The sequence below is a fragment of the Nannobrachium achirus genome, assembly GCF_963921795.1.
Source record: "Nannobrachium achirus genome assembly, chromosome: 4".
Lineage (NCBI taxonomy): Eukaryota > Metazoa > Chordata > Actinopteri > Myctophiformes > Myctophidae > Nannobrachium > Nannobrachium achirus.
The window spans coordinates 19,324,126-19,349,841 of record NC_137813.1 but is presented as its reverse complement, the minus strand read 5'-3'; the positions used below and the strand labels follow the sequence as shown (position 1 = coordinate 19,349,841).

Genomic DNA, 25,716 nt, shown 5'->3' with positions numbered 1-25,716 from the left:
AACTAATTTAAGAGGACAGGCAGACCCAATGTAGAACACTGAATCTGAGAGTTTGTGAGCTTAATACTCACCTTCGTCATCACTTGGCGCGTCGGGGGAGGAGTCAGAGTCAGAGGAGGAGGGAACCTCCTTCAACCACTTCTTCCTCTTCTTGGGCGGGGGCTCGGCTTTCTCCTTCACGGCACGGGCCCTGGAGGGGCGGTCTGCCTTCTTGTCCGGACCACTCCTCTTCTCCTCTTTCAGCCTCCCTCGGTCGCTGCTGCTCCTCCTCTCATGGGAGACCTGTCGGTTCCTCTCCCTCTCCCTCAGGCTCTCCTCTCTCTCTCTCTGTTTCTCTCTCTCCCTCTCCCGTTCGCGCTGTTTCTCTCTTTCTCGTTCCTTCTCCTTTTCCCTTTCCCTTCGCTCCTTCTCTTTCTGCTCCCTCTCTCTCCTTTCCCGTTCCTTCTGTTCCCTCTCGCGCCTCTCCCGCTCCTTCTGCTCCCTCTCGCGCTCCTTCTGCTCCCTCTCCAGTTTCTCCTTTTCCCGCTGCTCCCTCTCCCTCCTCTCGCGCTCCTTCTGCTCTCGCTCCCTCTTCTCCCGTTCTCGCTGCTCCCTCTCCTTTTGCTCCCTCTCTTTCTCCTTCTCCCTCTCGCGCCGCTCCCGCTCCTTTTGCTCCCTCTCCCGCTCCTTCTGCTCCCTCTCTCGCTCCTTCTGCTCCCTCTCGCGCTCCCTCCTTTCCCGCTCCTTCTGCTCCCTCTCTAGTTTCTCCTTCTCCCGCTGCTCCCTTTCCCTCCTCTCGCGCTCCTTCTGCTCCCTTTCCAGTTTCTCCTTCTCCCGCTGCTCCCTTTCCCTCCTCTCGCGTTCCTTCTGCTCTCGCTCCCTCTTCTCCCGTTCTCGCTGCTCCCTCTCTTTCTCCTTCTCCCTCTCCCTCCTCTCCCGCTCCCTCTCCCTCTGCTCCCGCTCCTGCTTCTCCTTCTCCCTGCGCTCCCTCTCCTTCTCCCGTCGTTCCCTCTCTCGCACCTCCTTCTCCTTCTGCTCTCTCTCTTCTTTCTCCTTCCGCTCCCTCTCCTCTTTCTCCCTCTGCTCCCTCTCCTCTTTTTCCCTCTGCTCCCGCTCCTGTTTCTCCCTCTCCTGTTTCTCTTTCTCTCTCCTCTCTCTCTCCCGCTGCTCCCTCTCCTCCTTCTCCTGTTGTTCCCTCTCTCGCTGCTCCTTCAGCTCCCTCTCCTTCTGTTCTTTCAACTCCCTCTCCCTCTGCTCCTTTAGCTCTCTCTCGCGCTGCTCCGTCTCCTCCTTCTCCCGTTGTTCCCTCTCCCGCTGCTCCTTCAACTCCCTCTCCCGTTGCTCCTTTTGGTCCCTCTCTCTCTGCTCCTTTGCCTCCCTCTCTCTCTGCTCCTTCGCCTCCCTCTCTCTCTGCTCCTTCAGGTCTCTTTCCCGCTGTCTCTCCTTCTCCCTCTCTTCTCTCTCCACTCGGGGAGGTGTCTGGCTGAGAGGTGGAGGCGGCGGCTTGGGGAGTGACTGCCGCCTGTCAGTGAACAAAGTTAACATTTTCAATTTTAACCTGTTTTTGTTTCCTGTTTTTTTCTTTTGTTGGTTTTGTTACAAATAAATACTTATACTAAAAACCTAAATGTCATGTTTATATAAAGTTTATGGACGAGGTTAAAGGACGATGTGTCACAAAAGAAAAGTCAAACTGGGCCATCCTGGGTGATGAAGGGGTAAAGTACTCGGCCACCACTGTGAAGATGTTCTCCAGTGGGAAACCATTGTATTGTGTCTTACATGTTGTTCAGCATAGTTGAATAATTGATTCATCAGTCAGTTTGGTCTTAGTCAACCAAGACTTTGTTAATTGATTACTCACTTTTTGTAGTTTTTTTTCTCCATTTAATTATTTCTTGAATAATGATGAGCACATCTCTTGTAAACTCAAAACGTTCTACAGCCAGTAGCCAATTGTGTTCAGTTCTCAACCTTGCAAGCCTGAAAAGGCTCGTATCTGCATGATTCTATATTTTAAACACAATTCTACAGATGTATTGATTAACCTAATCAACTAATCAACAAATTCCTACGACTCTTTAGTCGAGGACAGCCCTAGGGGAGATGGCATGTTCATCTGCGTGTTTATGAAGTACAAGTAGAGTCTGCACACTGGTTACGCTCCATAAAGTTTATTGCGTCAACGTTTCGATCAAAAGATCTTCATCACTTTTGTCCTGATGAAGATCTTTTGATCGAAACGTTGACGCAATAAACTTTATGGAGCGTAACCAGTGTGCAGACTCTACTTGTACTTCATGATTCTGCTTGTCTAGCACCTGGGCCACGGATGTGCGTGCACTATTCTTTTCATCTGCGTGTTTATCCCATGTGTGTATCAGAGCAGAGGAGACATATGGTTGTCTTTTATACGTCAGTGGTTCCCAAATCTTTAATTTCAAGGACACTCAAATTGATATGTAGTATATTAGGCTACAGACCCCCATTTGAAAAGGTCATGACTGGAGTGGTCATTCTCACACTGCACATTCTCACATTCTCTCATTAGGCTATCTTCTAGCGGGTGAAATAAGTTGAATTAAACGGCTCGTCATTTGGTTGGGGACCCCCTGGAACCCCCTCAAAGACCCTCCCTGCCGGACCTCACTACGAGAATCGCAAGTCTCCATTCTCCCCAGGCCAGCAGTGGGGTTTAGCCAAAGGGGCCGTTCTATTGTAAAGTTCATTGTTCACTGGCATAACGACTACATTTGGGCAGCAGAACGGCTGAGCGACAGCAAAATTAGTGACTTGGTGTAATCGGCAGAATTATCTACATTTAGGCAGTCCATTTATTCACATTAGTGCCAATGATGGAAATGTAATTTGCATATTGATTTTTGCTGTGTTTGAAAGGTGCTCTTAAAATGTGACATTCGTAATGAAAGATTATTGTTGCCATTTCCTGCATTCTGCTTTTCGCTTGCCTTAATGGATCTACAGTAGCCCTCTAACAGGGATTTATAGGTGTCTCTAGGCAAGGCTGTACACTAGATGCTCTTTGTGTATGAAATGTTGAAAATGAAAGTGTTAACTGGCACACATACTACTGTGTAGATAATATATACATGAGTAATGGCCAGTAGCTGACTGTAAAAGTAACAACAAACTAACAAACTTCATCAATGATACATGCAACAGTCAGCCCCAGACGTCACCGCTACTCCGCACTATCTCTCCACCTCCCTTCCAATCAAAATCATTGTACTTCTTATCTGTTGGACCCATTTTTGAGCGGTGCTCCTGGAAGGAGCTAAGCTCCTACATCTGGCCTACATCTAAAGCTTGTTGTACGCCCACTAAATGTCCGGGCTCTGAATTGTGGCCTACATCTGGCCCACATCTTGGCACAAAGCGCTCAAAGTTTGGGACGCTTAATGAAATTAACTCATAACTAGCACTGTTCACTTCTCACTAGGTGTGATTTTTGTTACTACAACTCACTATATTTATAGAGTTAATAGTCACACATGCAGTTTTGCACAAGGTAGATTGTTATTGTTCAAGGTTTCATTTTCTTGCACCTGTTCTGGTATGTCCTACATACAAGCAATAATAGTGGTTTTGAGTTCAGTGCTGGCAATGTGGATGTCACAGATAGATGGAAAAAAACTGCTTTATTGCCTCCCAGGTTTATGGTTAGAATGTATTATCCGACCATGCTGCTCCCATGAGACATAATCACAATGACATGCCAGCTGAAAAGATCTCTTACCCAAAAATGAAACTTCCCAAATAAAAGACAAACTTACCTCAAAGTAAGGCCAGGTCTATGCCAGGGTTTCCGTGAGCACACTCGAACGTAATCCTTCTTATTGACATTCTCCAAGAACTTCACATACAATCGCTGGTACCGCATTTTTGCATCGCCAAAGTAGCCCAGATACTGAGGGAGGAAGGGAGCACAAGTCTGTATGGGAACAGCACACTGTCTTCGACATAATTTTCAAAGACATTTTAATTAATGTATACAAGGATAATGGCAGCACTAACACGATTTGGCTCTCTCTTACAGGGTTGCAGAGGGTGTGCTGTCATAAAGGGGATGTCAGCTGGGAGACTTACATTGCTGGTGGCACAGAATTGCCTTTGTCCGTCTTTGATCTCCGGGCTGAACTTCTGCAGCAGTGCTTTCTGAACCCTCCAGATTGGTGGGGGCTCTCTGCCTGTCTGCAGGGCCATCTGGGGGGCAAATACATAAAGACTATATGATAAGTAACAAAGGGGAGCATTGCTGGTGGCTGAAAGCTCTAATGTCTGCTAAGTGAAGGCTAATTGCTGTTCTAATTGGCTTGCGATGACAGTTGCTTAGGTTGCATGTAACATTGCATCAGTTGCTTGTTTAATTGCCACCATTAGGATAAAACATGAATCTGCAGCCATTTGTTAATGTTAATGTTTTTTGAATGAAACCTTTAAGGGGTGTAATGAACACATGTCCAGAGGCAGGAACTGAACTCAAAGCGTTGTTAAGTCTAAGTAATAACAGATTGAGCCACCACACAAGCCCAGTTTGCTACTGTAGATGTCAACGTACTCTAGGGCGCGGGGCTCACCTTCAGAGTGCCGATGTCCTCGGTTCGCACCACAAACTCGTCGCGCTCGCGGAAGATGCCCTCGCCGCCGCTCTCGCTGTCCTCCTCCTCGCTCTCGCCGGCAATGGCGGCATCCGGCTGCTTCTTGGCCAGGTGCAACGAGGTGAGCCGCTGGGGGGGCGGGGCGTCCTCGGGAGTCGGGGGCGACGGGGGCGGGGACGAGGAGGTGGACTGTGAGGAAGACGACGGGGAGAAAGGCGAGGGCTGTCCGGCCTCCGCCTCCGCTTCCGCCTCCCGCTCCTCCACCTCCTGCAGTGGTGGAAAAAGTAGAGTAGAAGTAAAAGCGTTGGAAACTGGAAACACTCCAGTAAAGTACAAACACCTCAAAATTGTTCTTGGGTACAGTACTTGAGTAACTGCCCCTCTCAAAGTGGATTCTAGGGACTCTGTGGGTTCCTTTATGGGGGTTTAAATTGACATATACAAGTCTTTAACTCTGACAGAATACAAGGGTCCATTTGGTTCCATTTGTATACTGTCAGAGTTAAGGGGAGACCTTGAAATGTTAAAGTTTGAGAAACACTACTTTACACCACTGACCTCCTGTTCGGTGACCTCAGGCTCCTGGTCCTGTTCGGAGGAGGACGGTGGAGGGGTGGCGGAGGGCGGTGGGACGGACGCGGGGGGCGCGGGGAGGGCGGAGAGCAGGGGCGAGGAGGGCAGGGCCGGGGGGGAGGTGGAGGGGGGCGGGGAAGCGGCGACCGAGACCGCAGCGGAAGCGGCCTGCCGGTAAGGGGCCGCCGGCAGCTGGCGGGAGGGAGACGTCACCGGACGCTCCCCTTCCTCCTCCTCTTCCTCCTCCTCTTCCAATTCCTCCAGTTCCTCCAGTTCCTCCTGTTCCCCCTGTTCCTCCTCCACCTCCTCGTCGTCGTCCTGCTGCGCGGGGAGAGGGGGCGAGGGGACGGAGAGCGGAGGGGGAGGGAGGGGGGAGACAGAGGCCGAGGTGGGCGGCGAGGAGGGGGAGAGGGACGGCGACGGCGAGGGAGGTGCAGCAGCAGCAGGGGCCGAGGGGGGTCCCGACGGAGAGTCTGGAGAGTGGGAGGGGGTGGGGTGGGGTGGTTGGGTATGAGAAAAAGAAGAGATCAGTTGCCTGGTAACCACTGACTGCCAGTTTCAAATCAAGAGTACGGTACTCGACATCCGCGGAGATATCTGATGCTATGAACACGACGCCAGAAATGATGGATGACAGACAGGCAGGCAGCCAAACAGACAGACAGACAGACAGACAGACAGACAGACAGACACACAGACACACACAGACAGACAGATCACCTTCAACTTTGGGAACCTCCAGCATCTGAAAGGCAGACATCCCTCTGTCCTCCTCCTCCTCGTCTTCTTCATCTTCTTCATCATCTTCCTCCTGGTCCTCCATGTCTCTGTCCTGCTGTCCATTCTGCTCATCCTCATCCTGTCTCACCGTCGTCTCCTCATCCTCTGCACCCTCGCCCGCCTCCTGTTCCTCCTCTCGCTGCTCCTCTTCCTCCCTCTCCTCCTCCATGTCCAACGGCGGTGAGCAGGCCTCCGGCTCCTCCTCCTCGTGGCGCTGCGGGTACACCTGCGGCTCGCCTTCCTCTTCCTCCCCGCCGCCGTCCTCTCCCCCGTCGTCCGCCAAGAGCAGAGGCGGTGTGGGGGGGAGGGGCGGACTGAGGGGCGGGGCGTGCTGAGGGGTGGGCGGGGGCGAGGGCGTGGGGGGCGGGGCCTGGGCCACGGCGGCCGCCATGGCAGCGGCCAGCGAGTGCGGCGTGTCGTAGAGGGCGGAGATGGCCGAGGAGATGCTCTTCTGCAGGTCCTGGTTCTTGCTGACCGAGTCCTCCTCGTCTGAGGAGAAGGAGGGCAGCGTCTCCAGGTTTCTCTTCAGCTCCTCGTCCAGCCGCTTGCTGCAGGGGCTGATGGGGCAGCCGCTCAGGCCCAGGCCGCCGCCCGGCTCGCCCTCACCGTACACTGGCTGCTGCTGCTGCTGCTGGGGTGGGGGCGGGGGTGGTGGCGGAGGGGACAAGGGCCTGATGCCGCCCTTCAGAGAGGACGAGGGGTCCTCCGCCTCCTCGTCTTCTTCTTCTCCGGCGCCGGGCCCGGAGCCCATCATGTCCCCCGGCTGCTTCTTGCCCGTCTTGAGGAAGTCCAGGAAGGAGGCCATGAAGCCGGGCTTGAGCTCGGGGGTTTTGTCGTCCACCTGGGAGCAGAAGCGAACAGCACAGGATGAGAGGCTCACAAAGGGGAAAGGGGGCCGACATAGTGGAGGCAGAAAAGAAAGGACCATTAGGGGCCGTGTCCACGAAGACATTCTTTTTTTCCTTCTTCTTTTTTTCTGAGCGCAGCGTATGTTTTAAATTGTTAACAACAGGAGCACACATTTTTTGGAAACTCGAGAAAGCAAGACGCGGCGCTGAACGTTTTGATGAGCGTGGCGAGGTTTTGCGCTCGCATATTCACGTGTGCTTTTTTTATCTGATCACCGAGAGCTGAAATATTTTCAACTGTTTCAAGGTGTTTGGAAGGTTTTTTTTAGGCGAGCGTCTGGTGTTTCCTGCTGGGGAGAAAGGCTTTAATTGGTGGACACACAGCCTTACAGTTCACAACAGAACAAACAGTAATTTCATCTTGGTGTTATTATACTTTTTGCAGTTTGAACAGAATTGTCATTATTATGTGTGTCACTGATGATGGTATTTTTATCCCTTGACAATAGAGGTAGTAACCCTAAAGAAACAGCAGGGGGCAGCTGAGGGCTCTTCATTGAAATCGAGTAACCGTGGCAACAGCTACCCTGGCAACAGTCTTCTCCTCTCCTCTCTCCCTTTCTCTCTCTTTTGTCAGTCAGAAAGAGCTGGCTGTCAATCATCACTAGTCTCCGCTTCGCCCTCTATTGGCAGCTGACGTGCACAGACCTCAAACAAAAAGAAATACATAATTTTATTTAAGCCTACTTGCCTTCTCAATGTGCCACATGCGTCGCCATATCTTTACCTTGAATTGCCTGATTTCATTAAAGGATGGCAAAACAAACTGCAACTTTGTGGGTTTTCTGTCTCCCTGTGGGGGTGCCTATAGGCACCTAAGGGGTGAACAAGGCAGAGCATGTGTTGCTTTCTCTACCACAAAAGAAGGACCTCAGACCAGAGAATATATGAGTCATGAATAATAAATGATCCTCTGGGTTACATGTAGTTATGTGGAGGGATTACAGCAACTTACAGAACCAGAGAGTTTCTGCATAGCAGCCCAGGCTTCTGGATTCAGTTCCTCATCCATCTCTCTCTCCCACATCATCTGGGACAACATCAAAAGAAAGCTAGTTTCAACAACCCGGATGTTAAGTGGGATCAAAGGTGATGTGACATATTTTTTTAGGTCATCTGGAATGAAGGTGCCGCCTACTTCAAGACGTTTTCTTTTTAAGAGTTAATGAGGGAGAGTCACTGAATGCTGAATGTTTTGTCTCTCAAGACCCAATTCGAGAAGGAAAAGATACTGATGACATAAACTACAGGGGATGGCGATATCTTTTGTAAGCTGTACATGAACCTCTGTCAGTTGCAGACTGACATGGTTGGCCCTTCATTTCACAAGCCATTTGTCCTCACTCTCTGTTGCTGAGACAACCATCTATTAAGCACAGTTCAGACCTTCAGCATTCATGTGCAGGTAGTCTACAGTCCCACACATCTACTCACCCACAATGACTAGCATTTGTTTTTCAATATACGAGGAAAGATTTGGGCACCTGTATGTTTTTGATTCCCGATCCAATCACTCCTCTCAGCAACCAATTAAAGAACGTGACTATGTGCTATGTGTGTCTCTATGAAAGATATACAAATAAAAAATAAAACCCCAGATAACCCATATGCAACATACGTATATAAAGAACTTGAGGAAAGGGTTTTAATTGTGGCATAAAGTAAAGGGCCATAGACCTAAATACTAATAATATATTGCACAGTTTTTTGTATGCATACTCCCACTCAGAAAATAATTCTGTTTTCTTTGCAAGTCGTCCTCTGAATGCTCTTTTTCACATTGTGTATAATTTGAAGAATTAGCATAGTCAAACTTTTATTGATTTCTTGTGAAGTTAAGGTGTCAGCTTTCTGAAACTTTGAAAATTCAAATACTTTCCAGTAACTGACGATCAAATTTACACTTCAAATACCTTTATTATCCCACAACAAAGCAAGCCCAGCATTGACCATGGAGAAACAGTTAAAGAAAGATGCTCATATGCCAGTCCAGCTAATGAGCAAAACAATTATATACTCGGCGCTGTCAACACCTCAACATAAATATAGTGGCGCTAAAACCCTGGAAATGCATAATACCAGAATTTTAAATATGATTAGAAATTGAGATATTCAAAATTATTTCTTTGATGTTTGTACACAACCGTTCTGAAATTTAGGACAGCTCTTTGCCTCCCTCCTCCTGTAGCAAAGTCTCAAATGCAGCCACTCACCTCCTGAGCTGCTTTCTGCTGCTGCTGCTGCTTCATCATCTTGTTCTGCGACTGGCTCAGGTCGGTCCTGTTCATATCCATTCCGGTGGGAGGCCCTGGACTCAGGCCTAGGGTTGGCGCTGAGCCCACCGAGCCGTCCGACAGTACAGGCTCAGTGCTGGACAGGGAGTCTGTCCTCATCATGGAGTCTGATGGAGGCATCGAGGGGATGGGCAGTTTGATCTACAAGTGACGGGATGATATGAGAGGAAGATGAAGAGTGGGATAAAGATGTGCATCAAGAAAATCAAAATAACAGCTCAGTTAGCTCATTGTGAAAATAGCAGATCTACATGCTCACAACGCCTCGCAACAACCGTGTTATACAAAATGTAATTCCTCTAATCTTAATGCTTGTCAGGGTGGGGGGGCCCCAGTTAAGATATGATTATTTTGGAGGTCACAGTCTGAAAAGGTTGAGAACCACTGATTTAGCTCACTAGGAAGAGGATCTTGGTGTCAAAGATCTTGGTGTCAAAGATCTTGGTGTCAAACCCCAAATATATACCGTCCAATTGTTACCTTGATTGGCCTGATGGGCTCTTGATGTTGCGGCTGCTGGGACGTCGGTTGCTGCGGCTGCTGCTGTTGATGATGGGGGTAGGACATGTGCTGCTGTTGATGCTGATGATGGGGGTGGTGCTGCTGCTGCTGCGTCGCATGGGGTTGGTGGTGTTGTGGCTGTTGTGGGTGGTGTTGGTGCGAGTGCTGTTGAAGGTGTTGCTGTGGGTGGAACTGCTGTTGTGAATGTTGCTGTTGTTGCTGCTGCTGCTGTTGTTGTTGGTACGGGAGGCTCTGCACTTTGTTCATGTCGCGATGCATCTCCACCATACCTTCCTCCCTCCTGCCCCGCCCGCGGCCCCGTCCGCGGCCCCTCCTGGTCTCGCCGCCTACTGATCCCATCAGCCCTCGGCAGTAAGGAGGTTCCGGAAGAGGACGGATGCGTGGTCGCCCTCGCGGCCGGGGCGGACCTTCGCGCTTGGGTTTGGAGGGTTTTCGACCCCTTTTCTTAGGGCCGTCGTGGGGAAGGAGTTGTGGAGGGGGTCCGAGGGAGGAGTACCCTGAAGGGTGGCAGAAGTCCATGTCGCCCATTAATGGACTGAGGCTACCCACCCCAGATGTCCCCACAGACTTTCTACAACTAGACACCAGGTCGGGCAACAGGTCAGGCAGGCGGCGGCTGTTGAGGCGAATGTCAGCTGGGACATCAGCCTTATCCTCGTCGTCCTCAAACTCGTACTCCTGCGCATAATTCTTCTTTGCCTGGGGCTGTGGCTCCCTCCGTTGCTTCAGCAAGTGAAAGGAGCTGGTCTTCAGTAGTTTCTTGGGCCGAGAAGAGCAGAAGATCGGGGAGGTCAGGCCACCAGTTCCTGAACCACCACCCACTCCCGCAGCTCCCATCATTTTGTTGACTGAGCCATCCCCGGGGACCCCTGGACCAGTCATTCCCATCCCCTGGGTTTGGGACTGGATGAGACCGAGCTGCTCTGTGTTCACAGTGGAGGGGAGTTCATGGGTCTTCAGAGAGTCTAGGTCTAAGTGCATGTTCCCGTTCCCTGTCTCTGGCAGGCTGTGGCAGTACTGTCCATACCCTTGGTCGCTGTGGTGACCCATCATATCATAACCGCCTCCTCCACCCCCTGCTTTCAAGCTGTCCATGCTCTCCTGCCCCTGCCCACGTCCCTGGGGAATTCCCTCTTGGACTGTCTGTCCTGGCCCGGCATCCCCTGCACAGCTTGACTTGTAATCGTCTGAGCAGAACATGTCCTCCATTCCTGGGAAGAAAGATCGGTCTTCGTCCTGCAGCAGAGAATCTGGGAAACAGATGGAGGTTAGTGGTACGAATCTCTGCTGTTGCTGCTGCTGCTGCTGAGTCTGGCTTTGGCCTGCTTTGCCCGCAGGGCTCACAGTGTCAAACGGGTGCTCTTTGAGCTGATCCAACTGCGAGTGGGAGAGCTGAGGCTCAGGCTCCCTTGCCTGTTGTTGCTGTTGTTGTTGTTGTTGTTGTTGTTGTTGTTGCTGCTGCTGCTGCTGCTGCTGTTGTTGTTGCTGTTGAGGAGCACCCATGTTGGGGGCCATCTGGTGGGCGTGCGGGTGGCCAATGTGGGGGTGTGAGAGCTGGTGGTGAGGATGCGCTTGCTGTTGGTGGTGAGTGTGGGGGTGGGCGTGGGACTGAGGCTGGTTGAGGTGGTGCAGGTGGGAGGGGGTGGACAATCCCAAGTCAGGTTCAGAGAGGAAGTCATGGAGCTCTGAGGCGGTCTGCTGTGGATGGTGTGACTGATGGTGTGGTGGGAGCCTATGCTGCTGCTGTCTCCGTCTGTCTCCACTCCCTCCATCCCCTCCTCCGACATTCACGCCAACCCCTACCCCTCCACTTCGCTCTGGAGCGCCACCACTGTCTCTGCTGTTGGCCCGGGAGAGCGAACGCTCCAGCATGTCCAGTGGGGACACAGAGTTCTGGCTGCCTTGGCTCTGATCTCTTGGCTGGGCTCCGCGGCCATAGTGGGCCTCCATAGCCTGGGACTGGAGTTGAAGCTGCAGCTGAGAGGACTGGCTCTGAGAGTGGGGGTCCACCCCTGCAGGTCCTGCCCCACCAGCTGATCCCATCATGGCCTGCTGACTCATCTGGTGCTGCTGCTGTTGTGGCTGCTGAGAGGCGGCTTGCTGGGGGTCCATCTTGTTCCGTGTCGTATGGGACAGGACGGATTGGAGCATGTGGGGTTGCTGTGTTTGGTCTGGGGGAGAATCCATCAGCGACAGGGAGGCCTGGCTTTGCCGAGCCTGCTGCTGCACATCAGGAGTCTTTCGCAGGTAGGGCATGTCCGTTGCATCCGGGGGTTTCTTGAGTTCCATGTGAGGGTGGCCGTGGGAGTGGGAGTGCGGGTGGCCGTGTTGGGAGTGCTGTGAGTGCTGTGAGTGCTGAGAGTGCTGTGAGTGCTGGGAATGTTGGGAGTGCTGGGAATGCTGGGAATGTTGCGAGTGCTGGGCATGTTGCTGAGTGTGCGTGGGCACGTGTGAGGTGTGAAGCGGGTGTTGCGAGTGTGATTGCTGCGTGTAGGGATCTCCCCTCCCATAGTGTACCACCGACCCAAGGGAGTCATGCTGTTGTTGGTGGGGGTGCGCGGCGTGTGGATGCGGGTGGGGGTGTGAGTGTGAGAGAGAGTCTGTTCCCCCTCTTCCCCCACCACTGCCTGACCCTGACATGGCTCGTTCAGCCTTGGCCTGGTGCTGTTGCTGTTTCTTTAGAGACATCTCCAGCTGACTGTCCAAACCAGCACCGACTGTTCCAGGAGCTGTGCTGTTGGTGGCACTGTTGGTGCGGATAACGCTCTGAAGGTGATAGCGCTCCTCTGACACCTTGTTCATGTCATAGGCCAGGCCCTTGGCACTGCTGTCCCTGGCTTGAGGGAGAGACTGGGACGGTTGCCCAGGGGTTGACTGCGGGTGGTGCTGGGATGGGTGGGGAGCCGGGCTCTGGGCATGCAGTAAGTGCTGGATCAGAAAGTCATCGTCATCATCCTCCTCTTCATCTTGCGAGCGCTCGACTCCCAGCATGTCGGTTTCTGATTTTGGCTTGGGTGGTGTGGGGTGGTACGACTGGCTCTGGGCTGTCCGGGCGTCAGAGTAACCTTGTGGCGAGGACATGAAGGCAGGGGACAGGACAGAGGAAAGGTATTTGTTGCCCCCTGCACCTCCAGGGGACTGTGCAGGGCGGGCAGGGGCGGGAGAGTGCAGCCCAGGTCGAATTATAGCAGAGTTGCTGGACGGGGAAGGGCTAGAGTCAGGCAGGTGGTACGAACTGCTCCCCCCATTACCAACACTGGCACCCCCTCCTTCGGATCCTGCGGACACAGCTCCAGCGCCACTTGCACCCGGTCCTGGGCCAGCCCCGCTCCCAGTTGACGCTCCAGCACTTCCATAGCCCAACAAAGGACTACCTGCCCCTCTATGAGACGCAGGCAGAGAGCCAAAGCTCGAGTCCGTCCCGTAAACCACTTCTGCAGAGAAGGAGCGCCCGCCTGCCCCCATGTTCCCATAGCCCTTCCCCGCAGCGCCTGCAGTTCCGGCGCTCAGGTCCTGGGCCTGTGGTGAGCTGAAGCCCCCATAAGGTTGGGACATGTGCAAGGATGGAGGCTGGTTGGGTGAGTAGGATTGGGCCTGCTGCTGCTGGGGAGGAGTCTGGCCTGGCAGGCCTGCGCTGGACTTGACATTGGTGACAGGAGAGCCATAGCTGGACAGGCAAGTTTTGGGAGCGGGCTGTTGGACAGGGGTTGAGGACACCGCTGAAGGAGGTGGCGGGGGCGGGGGAACCGACTGAGGCGGCGGCTGCTGCCGAGAGGGTGCTGACGATGACCCCGTGGTGGCGTTAGAGTTGGCGGAGGAGGAAGAGGTGGAGGAGGAGGTGGATGAGGCCGAGGGCGGAGTGTGAGGGGTGCGGGAGGAGGAGGAGGCCGAGCCCGAGGAGGAGTAGCCACTGCTGGAGCTGGAGCTCTTAGCTCCCTTGGACACCGAAGAGGAGGCGGCGGCGGAGGAGGTGTAGGGCGTCTGGATGATGGGCCTGTAGGCCTGTGGCTCGGCCCGCGGAGAGGGCTTCGGATCTGACGAAGGGCTTTGCTCCCCCAGGGGGCTGCAGGACAGTCCTGCGTGCCGGTGGTGTGTGGCCATTTGCTGATAGCCTGACACCCCCCCACAGCTGAGGTAGTGCTGCAGGGGGTGCGGCGCCGAGGAGGACAGCTGTGACTGGGCCGGTGAGGAGCGTTGGTAGTGTTTGATCACACTGTCCTGGCGGGGGATGGCCCTCTCCTGAGGAGCCTGGGACTGGGACTGAGGGGGGGCCGGGGGCGGTGGGGCCGGCGTGGACGAAAACATGGAGGCGTTATAGAGTTGGGAGGACTGGTCCTGGAGTTGGGAGGACAGCAAATTAAACTGCGGAGGGGGCAGGTGACGACTGGCAGAGCTGGTGGGGACCTGCGACTGGGGTGGTCCCGTGGGGTCCTGCGCGCCGCGGTACGCAGCAGCCGCACTCTGCGACGAGAGCAAGCGGTCGAAGCCCAGGCTAGACTGAGAGGGAGCCTTGATGTGGAGCAAGGGGTCGTGGGGCGATAGCAGGCCATTGGACGTCGGGCTGAACGTGGGCGTGTCCTGGAGGGAAAGCGAGGGAGTGAATGAACGTCCAGAGAAGGAAGCGGGGTGCTGGTAGGCAGAGAGGGCAGAGGATGATGGGAAGGAGCCTCCCGAGATGAAGAGCTCAGCTGGGGCTGGCGTGTGCATTGCTATGGTACACAGAAAGGGAAAGGAGGAGGAAGGGAAGTGTACAAAGCATTATAAAATCACATTGTGTAGTGTATTTCAAACTACCAAGCTGAGACTAGTAATGAATTGATCAATGATCAATTGATGCTAGCGACTGACGAAGATATGACTACTATGCAGAGTTGCAGACATACCGTGGTCATTCGTTCTCATATTTTTACTACTTAGGCTTGACCACAATGTTGAATGTAATTTAGATAGCTGCTAGGTTCATTGTTGATACCTGGTATCCTATAGTTTCAATGTACAGATTATTATGTGGTTGTACTTGTCCGAATATCTTTCTTTCTTTCTAGTCCATCTTTCCGGATAAACTTTATTTTGCCGTGCTACTCGTTCTACAGTTTTGGTGGCACGCACTTGGGCCATATGTCAAACAGGCTTCATCAGGACTTGTCTGCTTGCATTTTTCGAAGAGATACGTTATATAGTTTAATTTATATTAATTTATTCATGAATTAATTGTCTCCATTGAATTGAACGGGAAAATGCAAAAAATATTTTCCCAAATATGGAGCTGACTGGAGCTGGTCATAGACCACATTTGTGCTAATCATATTGTATTTTATTCCAAAAACATAAATAAAGGGTTGATCATTCCCACGGGGCAAGATGAAGATAAAAAATATCTTTCTCAATTGAAGTGGATGGTAGTGTCCACACTGGACACTACCATCCACTCCCATCCACTTCAATTGAGAAAGATATTTTGTATCTTTGCCCGGTGGGAATGACCCTTAAATTGGAATCTCCTCGTTAACAGGTGCACTCACCGGTCTGCCAAGATGGTGTGCGAAACTGGGAGAGGAGGGAGGAGGCAGAGGGGGGAGGCTGAGGACCACGGGACTCGAGTGCAGAAATCAGATTCATGACGGATGGGTCAGGGCCCGAGGGACTGGAATGGTGAAGGCCTGTATCAAAAAGCCCAGACAATCCTGCAGGGACGGGAGACGCAAAAAACAAATAGACTTTACTCAACACAATAAGCACTTGATCCATAGCTTCCCTATTGTAGACATACTGCAGATAGCAGCTCAAGTTCACAATGTATTGAGATTGCCTATTTTCGTGAGAGATTTGGTGTAGAGGGAAAACGTAGGGGACCAAGTATAGGCTCCCTGGTGAGGCCCAGTGTAGTTAGAGTCAGTTTAGTATTATTTAGGGTTTAAGTGGGTATTGGCCAGTAGCAAGATGAGAACACACTTTTGTGAGCTACAGTTGAATAAGAAGAAACGTGACAAGCATACAATGTACATACAATGCATGCATGTTTGAAAAACAAGTATTTCTGGCATACCATTATACCATGCAAAGCGTGGGTCTTTTGAAAAGAAGAACATATTAGATTAAAAAGACAACGGTATGTAGACTTGTTGCAGCTGCACATTATGCAAAAAAAAGAGTATGCATTTTACTAATTACACCTTTATATTACACCTTGTCAGTCTAACCATGAAAAGTGCAAATGTGTCTATTTAAGGAAAATAAATGTAGGCTACAATATTTACATTCAACACTATTTTTATAAATTGTACATTAGGTTACAAACGTAATGACCGGAAACGTACTCCTGACCATAAACAGTGGTCTTTTTCTCATGTTCTGGAATGTGTTATCATTTTTATGCAATGATGATATATATTAAGCTTATTGAGCTCTGGAATGAAATTCTCATTTTAGAGTGAGTGCTTGCTGGCAGACTAATAACTACCGTTACCAGGCAACAACTTTTGAATCAGAGCTGATATTGCCAGGGCCAGGGGTGTCGCACCAAATTCTGGGCCCTGGTTACAAGGATTCATTGCGTTGTTTTGTGCTTTAACTATTGAAAAATAGCAGATATACAAGCTAGAGCTTGTAGATCTGCTATTTTTGAAAAATCGTGAAAGATTTGCGAAAGCCTTCTAAGGTTTTTTGAAAATTCTATGTTTCTATGTCAGTGGTGCTCAAACTTTTTCATGTGAAGGACCCCCAAAATTATATGTATTTGGCCATGGACCCCCATCTCAAAATATTTAGTTCCAGGGACCCCCCAGAAGCCAAATTTGAGTTACAAAATTAATGATAAAAAATACATATATTCAAAGATTTGCACACATTTTCACGACTTTTTCAAAAATAGCAGATCTACAAGCTAACAGTGCGGCTTGTAGATCTGCTATTTTTCAATAGCTTAAGTATATAAAATAATAAGGCCCCTCCACCTTGGGCCCTAGTTTCCCCCCCTTGTGACGCCCCTGGTCAGGGCCACAACACAACCTTACCAAGGCTCCGCCCGGCTGCTCCCCAAGCCCCACCCTGTCCAGAGCTTCCTGGGTGGTGATTGGCTGCATATCCCTGCAGGGGGTGGGGTGTGCCATAAGCCTGGCGGTGGAGCAGCTCTGAGTCTGGGTGGGAGGACCTGGAACTCCCATACACCAGGCTGAGGACGGACAGACAGACAAACAGACAGACAGACAGACACATAGGGAAAGGTTTTTTGTTTTAGTTCATTTTAATATAGCCAACAAAAAAAAAAGGCTGCTGTACTTCGGATTTCACTCTCAGCTCTTTGGATTGACAATTTAATTGTCAAAGCCATGAATTTCAGGGGAATCCCCTCCTGTCACGCATATAAAACATATCTGAGAGACAGTCTGGTGAGAGAAATGGCAGGTTTAACATGGTATCACAGTGGTTTGGGTGATCTTCAGTGCATTCTCAATCTGAATTTACATCTAGATTTTTATGCATTTTAACAATCCAATCTCCCTGGATCCATGTTAATCATGAAAGACGCATGAGGGTCCTAGCAATTGCCTTCCTTTTCTTACAATACAATAGAACAGTGTTTTTCAACCAGTGGTCCGGGGACCATCATGTGACGTCTCTCTGCTCTGTGGGTGGGGACTACTGAAGGATTGGCCCTCTCCACTTTGTTCCCAGATGCCCAGTCTATGCACCCCTGATTGTGACACATTGAGAGCGGGTAGATTCGCTATTTTCGCTATGATTACAGGTGTGCCTTGAGATTTTGAATCGCTCATTGGTGTGCTTTGGATACAAAAGGTTTTAAAACTACTGAAATAGACCACTCTTTAACAATTTAGTATAGGCCTACTACAAAAATACGGTATACTGTATTGTACTGTACTGTAATACAAGGGTCCATTCTTTTTGGAATAACAAATACTAGCCTATATGTAGAGTTCAATATTAAAGTAAGTCACTGATTAAATCTAGCTGAGAGAATGAATACAGGCAAATTCAGAATATGTATTCATATACATCAAACCAATGATCTTCAAATCATTTACTTCCATAATACTATATAAACATGGCTATTCCAGGCAAGTTAAATAATATGCCATCAGTGTAACGTGATTTCAGGAAAACATCAAACAAAATGGTATTTGCAAACTGAGCTACCAGCTAAGATGTCTGTCCATCATGGAAGAACAGGCGTAAGAGAATCCTACAGCACCATTGTGCTCTATATTCATTTCCATATCCATTTCGGATTAGAACGTTGTTCTACAATCTACATGAAAGAATACAGTACATTAACTCATACACTTTTATAAGGGGGATTTGTTTACTTCAACACACACTCAACCAAAAAATAAGGATGTAGTGATGTTATGGCCCTATCAGCACTATGCATACTGTAGTATTGTAAGAAGTATGACTGAGTGGAATCTAAAACTGAAAGAGTAGATTACCTAGGGCTGCCCCGTGGCTCACCTTGTAAGTGTGCAGCATACCATATAAATAAGCCTTCCCGCAGCTGACCTGAGCACTGTGCTGCATGCTATCACCTCTCTCGTTCTCTCAATCAAAATAAAGAAGAAATGCCAAAAATATATATATATATCTAAAAATCATGTCATGTCATGGGGGGACCCCTCTATAGCATGATATTATCAATATGCACAGAGTAGACAGTAGATAATCACAGAAGAAGAATTTAGATATATATATTCACTTCAAGAAGTCATAAACTGTTGCTGTCGGCCAGAAACTTTGTATCTCCATATTTAAACTTTTAATGTTTTTTTCATAAATTAACTCCCTACTTCGCCATATTACAGTGTCACACAAATGTATCCAAAAACAGCTCATCTACAAGCTTTTAGCTTGTGATAGTTCGGCAAATCTTGCTACTGTTGAATTTTAATCCTAAAAAGTTACAGTTTTGGAGGTTTCCAACCTGAATGTGGCCAATACACCTGGAATATCTCCTAGCTTTATCCACTGCAAAACCTTTACAAACCATTACAAACCATTTAAACCATTATAAATCACTAGCTGCCATACCATTATGAAATAAGCATTGACTGTCCAGTTAAATGATTTGATTCTTTCGTCCCAAATTCAATTAACTCAAATTCCATTGATATTGTTTGTTAGGTGGCTTTACCCACAGACACTATATATGTTAAAATGTTCTCGAACTTGGTGTCTGTAATAATGTTTAATAATGTTGATTCTATACTAGGCTAATAGTAACTTTATACACTTTGCACCTGCAACAGAGTTAACTAGTTCACATCCATACACAATCAACTAATATACTGTATGCAATTAAGACCTTTTACTGATGCACAAAACAACTTTCCCTAGATGCATGTGGCAGGCAACCCGAGTCCAATACTGTTTTGGTTTGACATCAAGGGTGCAAGGTGAGGCCCCACACCTTCTTGTTTATAAAGGCATAGGGAGATTAATGTTCACCATCTCCTCCACCACAGCAGCTAGGCTAAGTTTAGTCTCCGCACTGTTAGTGTGTGCCACTCTGACTCAGCCTTTTCCTGTGTGTGTGTGTGCGTGCGTGCGTGCGCGCTCACACACGCGTGGGTGTGTGTGCACGCACGTGGATGGGTGCATGTGTGCCTGCGTGCATATACATTCTGAATGAATGAGACTGTGTCCCCCATTTCTGACTACGCTGCCAGACTCTACAGAGAATACATTTTACTGAGCGTCTTCATGACTCTCTCACTCATTCTCACATCACATGTACAAACACGCACGTGCACACACGCACGCACGCACGCACGCACGCACGCACGCACGCACACACACACACACACACACACACAATACATGGTCAATTAAGGCAGGTAATACCTATGCATTGTACTGTTTTCCATGCTTTAATGGGCTGTCTTGACAGGACGTTGCCCTGATCAGCTATCTTATGTTTCTTGGTTCTGCATAAAGGACTGAAAACACAAGTTCAGTTATTGGTGTTTTTACACGTCTCCTGGTGCATTTTCAAATGCACCCGACAGCGTTTACTTTTCCATTTCATTATTTTTTCACCATTTGACTGCAGTGAACACACCTGCAGTAGCAGTCGCAGGGAGAGTGAGGACCAAAACAACATACTGTTGGTGCATGTGTGCCACATAGATAGGGAACACACTAGACCACACACCCTACGATCAAATGTGGCTGATGACCTGTGCTGCAGGTCATCATCACTTTTCCTTGCGTCTCTCTCATCTAATAATCTGCAATAAAATAAACTGGAGAAAATAAATAAAACATTTGTCGCATGGAGGAAACCGAGTGATGAAGGTATTCGCTTTGTGTCTTATCTCGGAGGTTAGCAGTCATCTCACGGTGACAGGTCTGGAGTTCACTGTGGGTCGTAATTGTAAGCGATATTGGGTGAGACAATAATACATGGCAATAGGGAGGCGCTGTCAGCTCCTTGTGCCCGACTGCCATGTGGACAGAGGTTTCAAACCTAAGATGAGAAGGTCAGGACGACACCAAATCCACTGAGAGTCATGCCGATTTGTTGAAATGAATCAACGTAAGGTCCTTGTTCAGAGCTGATCTTTTCTACTGCAGCAATGCAAATTCGCCTAGAACACATACCAGCTCCCCTTTTCATCTCTCATCTCTGGGCTTCGTCGTTTCTCCTCGCCCCCCCTCCTCCCCTCTCACTTCTACCTTGTTTCTCAACCAGTGAAGCTTTTCCCCAGCTTGTTCCTCACCACTGTTCTCACTGTCTATAACATCTCCTTTCCTCGCTTCCTTCTCATGCGCCCACTCCTCCTCGCCTCTTTTCTCACAGTGATGAAAGAGGACAGGAAAAATGATAATCGATCTTAAGTCTCTAGATCCAATTAGACATTAAATTCTTTTCTCCACTGTTCATATATAGGCCTACCTCCTCTTTCATTGCCTACGTTCTTGCTATCGGCAGCACACACACGCCATCCTTTTTTTAAGCTAAACCTCCCCATTCTGTCTTTCTGTCCTTCTGTCACAGGATTGCACTGCAGTGTTCACAACTGAAAAGGGGGCTCTAATTAGGGAGGGAGGTTCCGGTAATTGGTTATTAACTACTGCTCCAATACTGAAGCTCCGTTCACTTGATGGATCTTAGCAGGTCGATGGGTGGTGGCGGCGAGCAAGGTCAGGGTGGGGGTGGGGAGGGGGTGTTGTTAGAAACTTTGCCGGTTAATTAAAATACTGAACCTGGCATTATTAGCGCATTTCAGAATGGTGCTCTCGGATCACTCCTGCCACGTAGATCATAAGCACAATCAAGCAATCTGGTTCAGGATGCTAGAGGCATGGTAAAAAAACATTATTTTGTGAGGAATGAGTGCTGCTGGAAGACGCTGACTTATAGGTGAATATCATTAATCAATGTATCTATTAGTGTATGCGTTATGCTTGATGTAACACTGAGAAATGTTATTTCTTTATAACATGCCAGTCGCAGTGAGTGTACAGCACTGTATACAGCAGGCAGTGGAGGCTGACACACAGAATGCTTCTCTCTCTCTGTTACGCACAACACACGCACACGCACACACACACACACACACACACACACACACACACACAGACACTCACGCGCACGCACACACGCACGCACGCACGCACGCACGCACGCACGCACGCACACACGCACACACACACACACACACACACACACACACACACACACACACACAAAGGCACATGTAAACAAAAAACAAGTCTACTGCATTGAAGCTTAAATCTTTAGGCATCATGCATATATATTGCCTGTAAATATCCCCTTAAAGGAAAATGCCTCTGGATTTGAGCTTTGAAATTATTATCCCAATACCCTATGATAGTTCAGTCTGTATTATTGGTAAACATCCCTTACTGTCTCCCATTGGCAGAAACAGGAGGGAACATTTTGGCGCCTCCCCATATTCTGTAATATTACAGAATATTGAGTTAAGATAGAAATGTGTGTGGGGCATAAATAGGTGACTGCAGTCATGTGATTTTTGCAATATAATTATTCTCCAGAGTTGATAACTTCACTGATACACGACGTAAATCATGATCACGGGAGTAACATACAGTGTTATATTTATAGAAGAATATTTATAGAAGAAAAAAATCCTAAACTGAATGAAGCACCATCTAACAAAGTTTAAGCGTAAGGGAAATTGTGTTATCTTGTTATGCAGCCGGCAGTGATATCCACGAATATATAATTGGCAATTCCGAAGCAGATTTAATTTGTTCTGCACGTTGCATTAAAGGCATCTGATATATGCACAAACAAAGCATGACATCACCAACATCATCCATCAAATGTGTGCCTCTGCTCTTGTAGATGTCCTTGACTTTGGACTGGAGCCATAAAACAACTGGTTGCTCCTACAAGTTGGCTCCAGCATGAGAACTGAGAGGGGAGTGGTCATATGAGTTGAGGCATAGCAGGACAAAAGGTAACCACATTAACAATGGTATCCCTATGTTTAATATACATATATTTCCCCTGACACCCACCAAATTATTTTACATTTTTATATTCAATTAGCAAAAATAGAACTACAAGCTCACACATCACAGCTTGTAGATTTGTTTTGCTATTTGTCGTATGATGCAGTTATTGCAGTATACAGTAGAATAGAGCAGTGTTTCTCAAACCTTCACATTTCAAATGTCTCCCCCTTACTCTGACAGTGTACAAATGGAACCAAATGAACCCGTTACACTGTCAGTTACAGACTTGTATGGGCCAATTTAGACCCTCCTAAAGGAAGCCACAGAGTCCCTGGAATCCACTTTGAGAACCACTGCAGTAGGGCGTAAATGGATAACCACATGAGCCCTTTTGGGGTGAACATTCTGAGTAACCAGCAGATCTACAATCTCACAATGCGTTGTGGTATATCATCGGCTTGATCAGCTATTTTAGTGAAGAGATTTAGTGTACAGGGGGAGAAAGGAGAGAACCTACTATCTAGTATGGACCCCTGGGACTCCAGTCCATGAAATATATAGGGTTTTAAATTGCAATTTCAGATTAATTGATTGGTGTAGTCCACCCCAAACAATTTATTTGAGGTGGAACAAATACAACATTGGTTCAGACAGAGTAAAACATGAGCCGAGATCCTGGACGGTAGAAGCCCATATGAATGTGACAGCTTATGATGGCTCGCCGAACTAATATTGTACCATACGATGACTACACACATACTGTACATTCATACATTGCAGTTGAAAACATGCTATTTTACAGCTGCTGGAGTGCCAGGGTGTCTACTTACTATATAGCCTGCCCTATATAGTCCATTACATAGAACTCACTACTCACTATATAGGCTAGAACTCCCTATAGTGAGTACTGAGTTGTGAATAACTAAATATTTAACAGATTTTTTTCAAGTCATCTTCATCTTTGGAATGTTTCAAGGCCTAATAAATAATAGCAGAGAGTGCTGATTATTTGCATTAATGAATGACTAATAAAATGACTGTCAAACTAAATATTTGTTTGTTTCTCAAGTTTAACCACTTGTGCCCTACTAAATATGAAAATAGCTGATCTATAATGGGGGGTGAGATTTGAGAAGATGCGAATTGAAATCTTAAAAGAAGCCAGCACCAAAGCCAAGGACAGGATGCTTGCTTAGTTTTAGTTTAGTAGAATCGAACCAAGTGCACGTGCGTGTGTGCATGTGCGAGAGCGAGAGAGAGAGAGAGAGAGATGCTGCTGCTGCTTCAGCCTGCTTGTGATCGTGATGATAGCGCTGCAGCCCCAGCTCTCTCTCTCTCAGTCTCTAAACTGTACCCAGAGAAGATTGATTTGGTTGTCAAGGCGACTGCTTAATGTGTAGCCGCGGCGGGTGCCTTTGAAGTGCAGCTAATATGCGTTATAGGCCCGCGCGCACCGCACTCACTGCAACACACACGAACACTGACTAAACGTGAACAGACAGGAAAGAAAACAACACAAAACATGATGGGCTATAGCGGTATGAGTCAGGTTGTTAGCTGTGTGTTAAAGTTGCACGTTTAGCATGCAAGCTAAAAAGCTACTGTGTTTAGCTCCTCGTTCTGTCTCACTCTGGTCCCTCTTCACTAGCTATTAAATTAGCCTGTTTGCTAATGTTACGTTTAGCACTAAGTTTGCGGTGATCGTGGTCGACGGGAGTCAGTCTGCTGTAAGACAAATGTGCCGAATTATAATGAAGGTTTAAAAAATAATAACAAAAAACACTGCCAGCTGAGGGGGAAATCTCGGGGCTAGGCTAGTGCTAACGGTGAACGGGGCAGCTATCATCATCTATGTCTATATATCACATTAGCTGTCAGCTGTGGTGTAAGTATGTAAAGTAACTAAGTACATTTACTTACAAGTACAACAGTACGTTGCGAACTCAAATGTATACGCTCTCCATTCAGACATGTTGCCTTTGGGAAGCCAATTAAAGTACATTTTGAATTCCGGACTTTTAGAGAGCATTTCTAATCTATATTGCATACTTTGACTACTTTTTCCACCACTGGCTACCTGTCACTGTAAAGGTGTCGCCTGTCGACAAGCGACAGCTTTTATAAGTTACCCGCCCAGCGTCATTCCTGTAGTAATAATGTACACTACACTACAGTACAGCTGTGGTGTTGCGTGGTAGCCAGTGTGTGTGTGTGTGTGTGTGTGTGTGTGTGTGCGTGCGTGTGCTCGTGTTGTTGTTCGTGCCGTGGTGACACTGAGGTGTTCCTCGGTCACACACTCGCACGTGTCACTAAATGCCATCATCGTGTTAACTGAGGTAACGGAGGGCTGATCACATCCATTGATCCCCAGCACCAGCAACAACCCCCGTTCATTCATGTCGGCCAAACTGCTGCTTTTCTGTCATGCATGTTGTGTGTGTGACTGTGAGAGAGAGAGATTTCTCTATCGACAATCAATGTCCACTATTGTTTATTTATATATTTATTATTGTATGAATTGTCTAATAATGTATTAGTAAACGAATAATACATTTAGTAAACGTTTCGAAAACTCTGACATGTTAACACAAGTCTTGTCAATGACGCCCGCCTTAATTAATTGCCATTTGTTTTTCTTTATGTTGACAAAGAAATCGAATGCACCAAAAAAAATCCAAATGAAAAAAATAAACGCCATACGGCCAATGTGTTTCCCTCATAGAAATAGTAAACCCAGTGTTATTGCCGCTGCTATTCTGTACAGTCCAGTATAGTGCAGTAGCTCCTCTGTGCATCGCATCGCCAAAAATGTATTTGATTTGTGGAGCTAATTAGGAAGCGAGCAGCTCTAGCAGCAGCACACAACCCTCTGCTCTGCTGCAAGCAACGAGCACACAGAGGCAGACAAAAGGTGGAGAGAGAGAGAGCGACCATAGAGGAATTTCTCCCAGTGTGCAATAACGCAATATTTTTCTTGATCATAATATGTACAGCTCAATAGGGGCACCCACTAAAACCCATCCCCCCTCTTCTTCTTCTTTTCGCCCCTCTAGTCTCTCCCTCTCTCCCTCTTGTGTCTCGGTCTATCTCTTCTCTTCAGTAGCCTATCCATGCGATCGCATTCCTCCTCGCATGTTCCAGCCAGGGAGAGAGAGAGACAGACAGAGAGAGACACCCCCTTCCTTTCCCTGCTAATGACAATATGGATGGCTTATATACCTGAGAGCCTGCAAACAATGTTAACAGCCCCTGTGTGTTCAGTGTTGGACTACACACGCGAATGCAGAGCGCGATAGCCGGGGAGCGCGGATTGCATTGCCATTGCATTGCCTTACTACTATCGGCATGGGCATTGTTACGGCCAAGCATATTTGTAGATAGTAGCCCTAACATGCATCCCGTTTTGCAGACCGTGGCTGCACATGCATGGCTATCCAGAGATCACGGTGTCGCTTGCCGAAAAAGAACAGATCTGCAAGCCAACGAACGAGAGCTTGTAGATCTGTTCTTTTTCGGCACGCGACACCGCCGTACGGCGGGGTGTAAATGGGAGGGGGGACTGCCTCCTTAATTGCTTAC

The 25,716-nt window shown here is 48.4% G+C and overlaps 1 protein-coding gene across 1 annotated transcript in view; it reads right to left on the bottom strand.

The window, feature by feature from the left end:
* The window catches only part of prr12b (proline rich 12b), a gene marked incomplete at both ends in the record, with an annotated part of 36,721 nt that overhangs the window by 10,922 nt on the left and 83 nt on the right, over positions 1-25,716 (bottom strand). The window contains 13 exons of the mRNA XM_080723120.1: positions 72-894; positions 1,360-1,501; positions 3,774-3,907; positions 4,087-4,203; positions 4,578-4,829; positions 5,172-5,644; positions 5,892-6,792; positions 7,815-7,889; positions 9,073-9,294; positions 9,634-11,111; positions 11,175-14,384; positions 15,198-15,359; positions 16,689-16,846. Of these exons, the coding sequence (XP_080579246.1) occupies positions 72-894; positions 1,360-1,501; positions 3,774-3,907; positions 4,087-4,203; positions 4,578-4,829; positions 5,172-5,644; positions 5,892-6,792; positions 7,815-7,889; positions 9,073-9,294; positions 9,634-11,111; positions 11,175-14,384; positions 15,198-15,359; positions 16,689-16,846 (8,147 nt within the window). The remainder of the gene's footprint in view (positions 1-71; positions 895-1,359; positions 1,502-3,773; positions 3,908-4,086; positions 4,204-4,577; positions 4,830-5,171; positions 5,645-5,891; positions 6,793-7,814; positions 7,890-9,072; positions 9,295-9,633; positions 11,112-11,174; positions 14,385-15,197; positions 15,360-16,688; positions 16,847-25,716) is intronic.